The 10,153-nt window shown below is 35.9% G+C and overlaps 1 protein-coding gene across 3 annotated transcripts; it reads left to right on the top strand.

Moving 5' to 3' along the window:
* Positions 1–2,428: 2,428 nt before the first annotated feature.
* On the top strand, positions 2,429–9,724 carry LOC147169248 (lipopolysaccharide-induced tumor necrosis factor-alpha factor homolog). Of its 3 annotated transcripts, none has more exons than XM_086081740.1 (5): positions 2,429–2,703; positions 3,822–3,945; positions 5,199–5,291; positions 7,707–7,926; positions 8,001–9,724. In XM_086081740.1, exons 2-5 carry the CDS (start codon positions 3,849–3,851, stop codon positions 8,128–8,130), a joined length of 540 nt encoding a protein of 179 aa, XP_085937866.1. In that variant the 5' UTR covers positions 2,429–2,703; positions 3,822–3,848; the 3' UTR covers positions 8,131–9,724. The 3 variants fall into 3 exon arrangements, with proteins under 3 accessions (XP_085937866.1, XP_085937868.1, XP_085937867.1); XM_086081742.1 differs by having other exon boundaries at positions 2,559–2,577; XM_086081741.1 differs by having other exon boundaries at positions 2,612–2,626.
* The last annotated feature ends 429 nt before the right edge of the window (positions 9,725–10,153 follow it).

Raw genomic sequence — 10,153 nt, 5'->3', positions numbered from 1 at the left:
TTTTTGTCCGTGCCGCAGTTAAATACTGTGAACAGAAAGATCATTGAATAGTTAATAAATGTAAATCATAAATATCATTTTCTTAATTAGCTTAAATGTCAAATCATTAAAATTCATTGCCAATTAATGTGTTTTTGTGTGTAATATAATATTCCATCATATTTAATATATATATATAATTTATTCCAGAACAGATTAACTCTAAGACGTAAAAAATTTATTTGAACTATTTCTATTAGTTTAACATTTTTTTCCCACTTTTGTTAACAAGAGTATGAAAACCTAGATTTTTTTTTGTTATAGAAATACAGATATAAAATGTATGATTAATCGTGAGTTAAATATTGAAGTCATGCGATTAATTACAATTAAAAATTTTAATCGCCTGACGTGACTTCAAGATTTAAAAAAATTCGGGCCGTCAGGCGATTAAAATTTTAAATCGTAATTAATCGCATGACTTCACTAGTTAACTCACAATTAATCACAACTTTGATATCTGTTCTAAATGTACAATAAAAACAATTCTAGGTTGTCATACTATTGTTAACAAAAGTGGAAAAAAATGTTAAACTTATAGAAATAGTTCAAATGAATTTTTGACGTCGATAGCCGTCAATGGCAGTGAATGAGTTAATATATTTTATGACTTTTTAAAATGATTGATTAGCGTTTCTATTAATCAAATGCATTTAATTTTATGAGCACAAGTTAAAAATGGTAATTTTATGATAATAGTACTACTTATAATAAATGTATTCCTATATTTTATTTACATGAATTAAAAGACATTCAGTGTGAACAAAGTGGAAGTAAAACTTTTTTGGACTGTAATGTCTATTTTCATGCAGATCAGACATCATTTGATTTCAGTCTTAAGTCGAAAATGTATCCTGTAAGCCGCACGTCCTTTATTTGAGGTAAGACGACTCTTTTTTTTTCTTTTTTTTTAATCTCCATTTACAATTTGAATGACGTTTCCATTGTTTATGTACTTTCTGATATCATAATTGGCCAAGTCATTTTTTACAATATTTTCCAAGAACAAGACAAAACAAATGAATCAAGAGTCCGCTTGTGTTCATTCGACCTTTTGATGATTATCGTGACTGAGAATCGATAGACCAAAAGAGAAAAAAAACTATTTTTAGCAAATGACAAATGATGTTTTATGCAATTATGCTATGAGGCTAAAAAATAGGCATTGCAAGGTTTTGGTTTCATTGCAGCTTGTGAGTCATAAAATTCCATTCATGTTTGTTTGTTATTGAGGATCAACCACAGTCGCACCATGTGACAGATTGCTTAGGGAAGTAACAGCACAGGCCACATAGCTCGGATGCATGCGCTGCCAAATTTTCCACATTCCTGCATGAATTAGAATTAGAAAAAAAAAATTCCATGGCAGCAATAGACTCAATCTTGTGTTTTATTACTAAAAAAAAATAGAAAAATAAACACTATTAAATGTAAAGAATGAAACCGTTTGCACATCATCATTTCTTGCTTTGGCCACCAGGGATCAGAAGAATGCATGCGGTAGATTAGATGAACAAACAAAAACAGACCGTCACAACCAAGCTGTAGTAATATTAAGTCGTGCTTCAAAGAGGATAAAGAATATATGCCTGTGAGTATTTCCGTATGACCTGCTATGACCTGTTTATAAAAGTTTATACCTTCCCTATTACGATGGTAGTTTTATTCAGTCCATCTATGGGGGTTCCCATTATAAGTTAACATTAAGCTAGCATGCCTTTGTAAGGTAAACATACATTTGTACATTTCTACAATACGGGAGTTTTTATGACGTGTTTTTCCCAGCATAGAGTCACAGTGAAAGGGCTGACATCGACTTTGATTTTGTGATCCGATTGTCACTCTGTTGAGCAGCAGCTTCCTTTGCATGATCCGCTGATGGAAACTGCCCCGGAATATGAAGAGATTCTGTCCACATGAAGTAGGGGCTCTCACAAAAGACAACCCCCCCCCCCACCCCCCTCCCCCGAATTGGCATCATCCACATGAAAACGCAGATTTACGACATTAACTCATTCACTGCCATTGACGCCTATAATCGTCCAAAATAAATTTGAACTATTTCTATTAGTTTAACATTTTTTTCACTTTTGTTAACAAGAGTATGAAAACCTAGACATTTTTTAAATAATCGTTTTTTTTTTTAAGAAAAGATTATCAAAAATTAGGGCCGTCAGGCGATTCCTTTTTTTTTTTTGTAATTAATCGCATGACTTCAATAGTTAACTCACGATTAATCACAAATGTTATATCTGTTCTAAATGTACAATACATTTTTTTCTAGGTTTTCATACTCTTGTTGTTGTTGAGCGCAGCCACGAAGAAGAAGGAAGGGAAGAATTTCACCTAATCCCCATTTTTTAGCCAATTTCAGTTTAGATTCAATGTAGACACGTTTTATTCGTTTTTTTTTTTTTTTTAAACACAGCCCGTCGTTGCTTAGGCCAGAAAAATGTCATCCGCCGTTGCAACATTATTCGACAGTTTCACATTCCAGACGCAAAACAAGTCCAACAGGCTGCGACTTGATGTCACGCGGTAAGTCTCGAACGTTACTCCACTCATTTGCTTTCATCCTTCGTCCAAGGTAAGACCAGCGCTCTCAACTATCATGCTCTTGAACCTGCGACCTGCTTTTTGTAGAGAATTTTGCCCAAGTTTAAAGTAAGTCGGCGAGAGATGTTGTTTGCTCCGGTTTAGCCACTCAGGATTAGCAAGTAGCTCCCGTTAGCTAGGGCTCGTTTTATGGCTCGGGCTTGTGTCTTTTTTATTTGTATTTTTATTTATTATTATATATTTATATATATTTATATATTTATATATTTATATATTTATATATTTATATATATATATATTTATATATTTATATATAAGAGCTCAGTATTGTTCATTCGGAAATGTCATCATCATTGCTCTTTATTTATTTTTATTTTTTTTATTTATATATATATATATATATATATATATATATACATATACATATATATATATATATATATATATATATATATATATATATATATATATATACATATACATATACATATATATATATATATATATATATTTTTTTTTTTTTGTATGTGTATGTGCGTGCACGTATTTGTTAGCTCACCAAAAACCTATTAGAAAAAATCCCATACCGTTCACCTAAACCGAACACCGCCGTCAGGAGACCCGAGGAAGGACCAAAGAAAACAAAGGAAAGTGAAATCCAGCACCGACCAGACACCACCCACCGGGTCGGGCTCGTGTCTTAAGAGAAGCATTTCTTGTTTGAGGCGGCACAAAGCTACAAATGTGTTCGTTTCGGGTGACAAGTTAGCACGCAAATGGCAAACCGGCAACCTCCTCGTGTTTGTTTACCGGCACTTTCTGTCGACGTCACAGTTCAGGAACTCGTGAATCAGGAACCGTTTTGGCTTTTGGAAATTCCATATCCACGCCTTCTTAAAATATGTCCTTTTTTTTCCCGATTGTAACCATTTGCATCATGAGGAAATGACTTAGGCAATAATTTTAAGAGGGTGACGGCATGTTTAAGTATTGAAGTTTGCTGCCCCCGACTGGTTTAAGACCCAATTAAATGGGACAAAATGCAGACTCTCGTATGAGACGCGAGTGTCGGGAATGGGCAAAATCAGGACAAAAACTAAAAAGGCTTGTCGCCTTAAATGATTCCGAATAATGCTAACGGGGAAGAAAGTTGAGTTACACTGACTGAGTGGAAATAACAAAGTTGACAAACTCGTAGCGCTGATTGGTCGAATTTTTGTCTGCAGCGTCCCGCTTGACCAAATTTCCTGCCGATGGACCCGCCGACGTACGAAGAGGCGACACTCCCCCGAGTGCCCGCACCCGCTAATGAGGTGCCTTCTGAGCCCCCGCCGTCCTATGAAGAGACAAGTTAGGCCACAACTCATCAATTTGAACCCTTATCATTGTTGCCTTATGAATATCTTTGATATTATAATTATATATATGTACTCCATTACTTCAGTTCCTCACTTTTTTTAAATGTAATTTTGCAAGTGTACTTCTTAATATTTAGTTATTAATTTAGTTGGGGATGCGCGATTACAGATATCAGGCCGACACCGGCGTTATTTTAAGGTATCGGGTACTTATGGAAGCTACTGATACTAAAGGAAAAAAAATACAAATATATAAATCTGACATTGATCAAGTCCCCCTCGGCAGTATTTGGCGTTGCATTGCAGCAGTTTGACCTATCGGCATCAGAAACGGTTTTGTAAAAAATAAAAAATAAAAAGTCAGTGTTAAATGTGATCAAAAAGTATCAAAAGTACTGCAGGTATTGTTTTTTTTTATTTATTTTTTTTATTTTTTAAAAGAGCTCAGTATTGTTCATTCGGTAATGTCATCATCATTGCTCTTTTAAAAAAAAAAATATTATTATTATTTTTTGTATGTGTATGTGCTTGCGTGCACGTTTGCGTGCGAGTGTGTGTGTATTCGTTAGTTCACCAAAAACCTATTGAAAAAAAATCCCGTACCGTTCACCTAAACCGAACACCGCCGTCAGGAGACCCGAGGAAGGGAGAAGTGAGATCGCGAGAACTCTGGTTGGTGGCCCGGTGGGTGGTGTCTGGTCGGTGCTGGATTTCACTTTCCTTTCTTTCCTTTGGTCCTTCCTCGGGTCTCCTGACGGCCTCACGGCTCTGGCTGGGTTTTGAAATGTTCGGTTTAGGTGAACGGTATGGGATTTTTTCATAGGTTTTAGGTGAACTAATGAATACACACTCACACGCACGCACGCACGCACACGCACATACTCACCCACATACAAAATCAAAATTTATTTAAAAAATATATCTAAATTAAATTAAATTTAAAAAAAGAGAGAGCAATGATGATGACATGTAAAATCGGTAAAATTACCGAATGAACAATACTGAGCTCTCCAGAATTTTTTTTTAAAAAAAAGGCCCTAAAGGGGATGAAAAGTAGAGGTAGTTTGCTCTGATGACATACAAATTTTTTTGTATGAAAAAGTAACCTTGTCAAGTATTTTTTGTTAGCCCTAATTCAAAACGTTTTAATTGTTAGCTCCCCCCAAAAATGTAACTTGTAACTTTACTTTTTTGTTGTATGACGCAATAAATATGTCGTAAATTGTGCGAGTGACTGTTTTGCAGCCAATGTCCAGCCGGATCCATTTCCCGTCTTGAGGACGCCCACCGTGACGACCCGCCACACGTCGTATGTCATTCTCCATCAACCAACAGCGTGTAAGTCATGTCATTCTCACCCGCATCATTTCGGCCTGTTTGCATCTCATCATCAAACTTGAAGTGGGAGCCGTTCAAATTCGTATTTCAACCACACATTCGGCTTTTTCTTTGGCTGGTTTTTTTTGTGCTTTTTGTGTCCTATTCAACTTTTAAATGTTCATAAAAATGTTTAGCGATGTAACAATATCCAAACATCACAATATGAAGCTCACGATATGATAATTATCACGATATTGTGGGGATATTGGCGATATAAAATTTTTTTAAAAAAAGAACACAATATTGTTAAATGAGCTCATACAACAAAAAAAGAGCACAATTCTGAGCTTTGACTCGATTCACAAGCATATTACGTTCTCCTTCATCTGACCGTTAGCGTGGATGCTAAAATATAGAAGGGCCAAAACATGCCTTGTGAAAATTAAACTGCACTAAAAAAAAACTAGCCACCAGAGTGACAAGACGAAGTCGATTATTGTGGCAGTTTTAATATCGCAATATCACAAAAAAACAACATTCATGAAAAATTTTGAAAGAATTTGAAATTTTTGAAAATAAGTTTGAGAATTTCTTACCCCGATAAATTTGTAATTTCGTTTCAATAAACCATATAAGTATGAATTATATGAATGAATTATGGTCTGCCAATTTCATTGTCTGATATTAGCTCTTTCTAAATCATGTATCGTAAAACAGTCTTATATTCTGCATCTGTACATTGATATCACTGAAGACGACATCACCCGTGCTGAGGAAGAAGGTAACGACCAATTACGGCTCACCTGTTTTTCTTGGTTTGGTCGGCAGACTGAGCCATGATTGGTGGTTACCTACTTCCTCAGCACGGGTGATGTCATCTTCAGTCAAACAGCAAGTGGGGAAAGTACAGGAAAAATAAGGAAGTTATCAAATTAATTCTGAACAACTTTTTACAGCTGAAAATGGTTCAATGAGTCAAGCATCCCTTTAACCCGTGGGCGTTATTTTTTTTTGATTAAATTCTTGTAATTGTTGCCAAAATCTGGCATTTCCTTTGAAGTGTGATAACGTAGTCATTTATGAATATTTTTTTCACTTTCAACCGCTCAAAATGTTCACTGGCATCAGACCTATCTATACATATATAGTTTTTATTGTATTTTATTTTTTTAATGCCCTCTATGGACAATAATAGCAGTATTATGCTAACAGCAAAATTAACTATGCTGTATATATATGTAAAATAAAGGTCTAATTTGAATATTTCATATGACATATTTAGAGGCTTGAATAAGTCCATAAGTCATAACAATATAATTTTTTTTATGCATGCCCAGTTTTTCACAATGGCATTTTTCTGAATAGCACAAAACTCTTGTAATTTTGCCAAAATCAGGCATTTCCTTTGAAGTGAGATAACTTAGTCATTTATGAATATTTTTTTCACTTTTAACCGCTCAAAATGTTCACTGGCATCAGACCTATCTATACATATATAGTTTTTATTGTATTTTATTTTTTTAATGCCCCCTATGGACAATAATAGCAGTATTATGCTAATAGCAAGACTAACTATGCTGTGTATATATATATATAAAATAAAATAATAATTTGAATATTTCATATGACATAGTTAGAGGCTCAAACAAGTCCATAAGTCATAACAATATAATTTTTTTATGCATGCATTTTGTATTCATTTATTAGCCTTTGGCGCCACCTAGTGGATTTTTGTGTTAACACTCTCAACACACAAATTCCTCTATTTTCATGTTTATGACTCGTCAAAGAAGCGATTGCATCAGTAATCACGGAAAATGCATTATAACATATGAGGTTTACAGCATATCAAAAACTGTGATTTATAATGGGAGTCAATGAGCCAAAATCGGGCATTATTACAACAATTTGGTGTGAATCTCTCCCTCCTGTTTGGTAATAATTATAAATAACAGCATGGCGCCAATTTGAACTTCTACATTTTTAAACAATCCTGGTAAAATGTCAGGTCCCTAGTCAGGTCCCTAGTGTATTTTTTTCAAATGCTTTTTCTTTGATAAAAAACAGAAAAAAGCCAGAAAATGGACAAATAACGCCAACGGGTTAAACTGGCATTTATTTAACCCCCCCTTGTTTGACACTTTTTGGTCTTTCTTTGGCTCATCCTCAACAATTTTATTTTGCCAAATATCGGAATAAGCATCAGCCTAAAAAAAAAAAAAATCCATCTCAGTCAGGCCCTAGAATGAAAGTAGTATTTCTTGCAGGATTAACATTAAAACTTCTTCCAGACCACCAACCAGTACTTGGTGTTTCCCAATTGGGATTTTTATTTTATTTTGTCTATTTGTTATTATGTCAATTTTTTTATGACTCAATAATTCCACATTTGCTTTGTAGTGTCCTCACGCTTTTTTTTTTTTTTTGCCTCAGTGGGCGTGGCACACCAGCAGCAAGCAGAACCGAGCGTCCAAGTGGTGGTGACGCAGCCGCAGCCGCGGCCGCGGACTCAACGGATCATCGACGTCAGTCAACTTAGGAACGATCCCGGTTATGTGCGATGTTCAGAGTGTCATCAGGAGGTCACGACCGTCAAAAAGCTGAAGCTGCGCCACACCGCCATCTTATTGTGTTGCTCTCTCTGTCTTGGATGGTAAGATCATTTGTGGCTGAGACCCGGATTCGTCGGCTTTGTGATCAATGAAATCTGTTCTGCTTGCATTTCAGCCTCTGGTGCGGTTGTTGCCTGATTCCATTTTGCATACCTGCTTTGTGGAACGTGCAACACTTCTGCCCTCTTTGTCGGAAACGTCTACACGTCTATAGCAGGATGGGGGGTTCATCACATTGCTCATGATAGAACCCGAGCAACAGCCGCTGCAAGGTCCTTATTGTTTCTGATATAAATTCTTATTCTCTGCACACAATCGCCTTTTTGAGAGTCTATATGAAGCGAAATTCACCGCACTTTGCACACACATCACGCCTGGCGAAAAATGTGATATTTTAAAGTCGCGATACACGTGTACAAAAAAGAAAAGAAAAAAGCTACGGCTCCGAAAATTAGGTGGCATGAACAGCGCCCCGAGATGAACTAAAAACGTTGATGGTCGTACACGAAAATGAGTATCGAGTGGACGACGATTTGAATGTCCAATTTCGCACATTTACAGACGGCATACTTTTGCCCCCCGTTTTCCTGAGCCCGCGGGCCGGATCAGGCCCGCAAAAGGGGTTTAATTTGGCCCGCGAGACGATTTTGTAAAGTAAAAAAAAAAAAAAAAAAAATCAGCCGGCCACAATCAAAACATATTAATTCGTAATTTCACAAGCAATCCTCAGATGAGCAATGCAACTTGTACACGGAATTGCTCTGGATGTCATTATTTTACACGCAACTTAAAGTTACAGTTTAAAAAAAAAAAAAACATAGACCAACATAAATGCTGAACACGGCACACGTATGACAATATATTTACAGTTGCGGCCTGCATTTCAGGGCTGGCCCGCAAATATCGAAATCTGCGCATAATTGACAGCAATTGTTTTTCAATTATATCCTCGGATTTTACCGATCCGGCCCACTTGGCAATATATTTTTCTCCGTGTGGCCCCTGAGCTAATATGAGTTTGAAACCCCTGTCCTAAGCGGTTAACCCGATTGATTTCAAATTTGGGCTGTCGCGTCTCAACACCTAAGAAAACAGCATCAGAGGGGAACGAAAACATGACAGGGGCCACAAAAATATGGAGGCATAATTATGTAACCGCCGTCGACTTATAAAAAAAAAAGTCATTTGGAGCCATGCGCTATAAACCTAACGACACAATTGATCTGATTGTCTTCAAACTTGCCGTGTTTTTTCTTAAGGCGTTTAAGATGAAAATCTGCGGCGATTTCGCCGTTTGCAATGAAACACGATGCTGCTTTTGAGCGTCTAAACATGGGCGGGAACTCATGAAACTGCGCACACGTCAGACCTGTGGCGACGGTGAACATCAACATTGGAGAGATTTCTTGTACAATTTGCCCTCTACACATTTTTCACTCATTCACTCGCAGCCATTTTCACTGAAGCAACCCCCTTCGCTCCGGGCCGGTTTACTGGATTTTGACTGATTTTTGCTTGGCCCACAGAATATTGTGAAACACGGAATTTACCAAAAGAAAGTATATTTGTATCTGTTTATGTTTTGCAGCAATTAGCATTCGAATATAGTGAAGTTTCATCGATATCGATATAAAAGAGCTTTTGAACAAGCATATTGTTTTCGGGGTCTCCTGAAAAGTGACGATTTCGGAGGCATAAGGTTTGGCCTGACGTCAGTCGTGTATTTCATCTTTTGTTTGTTTTCACTGTATAACCAATAAAAATATCAAGTTTTTACATGTCCATAACAATATTTTTTCAATCTAAATATTTTTGAACAATGATGTAATGTTGCAAAATAAAATGTATGAAAAAAAAGAGTTTCTATGCATTTTCATGTTTTCATGATGTCGTTTTAATCCCCGGATATTTTAACCACTGTACAATCCGGATTTGCAATATAATCTAATTCTTCAGAATTTTTTTTAATGAAGTGTTTCGATATGTTTTTACATTTCCATAAAGTTGGAGTTTTCATCCGCCGGATATTTCAATGATCACTCAATCACGGTTACAGTTGTGATCATTAGCGACCATAATGTTAATAATCTGCATGATTTAATAATCATGCAGATTATTAAAACAATGGTGTCTGCACTTATTTTTTTAATTTGCATTCTAACTAAATAATTTGTTGTACTTATGAAATCGTTTAGGGACAAAATAGTAGCATACTTTCTCGAAACAGTAAAAAAAAAAAAAAAAATTGTACTTTTTTTGTCAATTCTG

This window comes from Leptonotus elevatus, chromosome 8, assembly GCF_054856555.1.
Source record: "Leptonotus elevatus isolate MCC_2025b chromosome 8, RoL_Lele_1.0, whole genome shotgun sequence".
NCBI classification, from domain to species: domain Eukaryota; kingdom Metazoa; phylum Chordata; class Actinopteri; order Syngnathiformes; family Syngnathidae; genus Leptonotus; species Leptonotus elevatus.
Note: the sequence above shows the minus strand (reverse complement) of the source record. Positions and strands in the feature narration are given on the sequence as shown.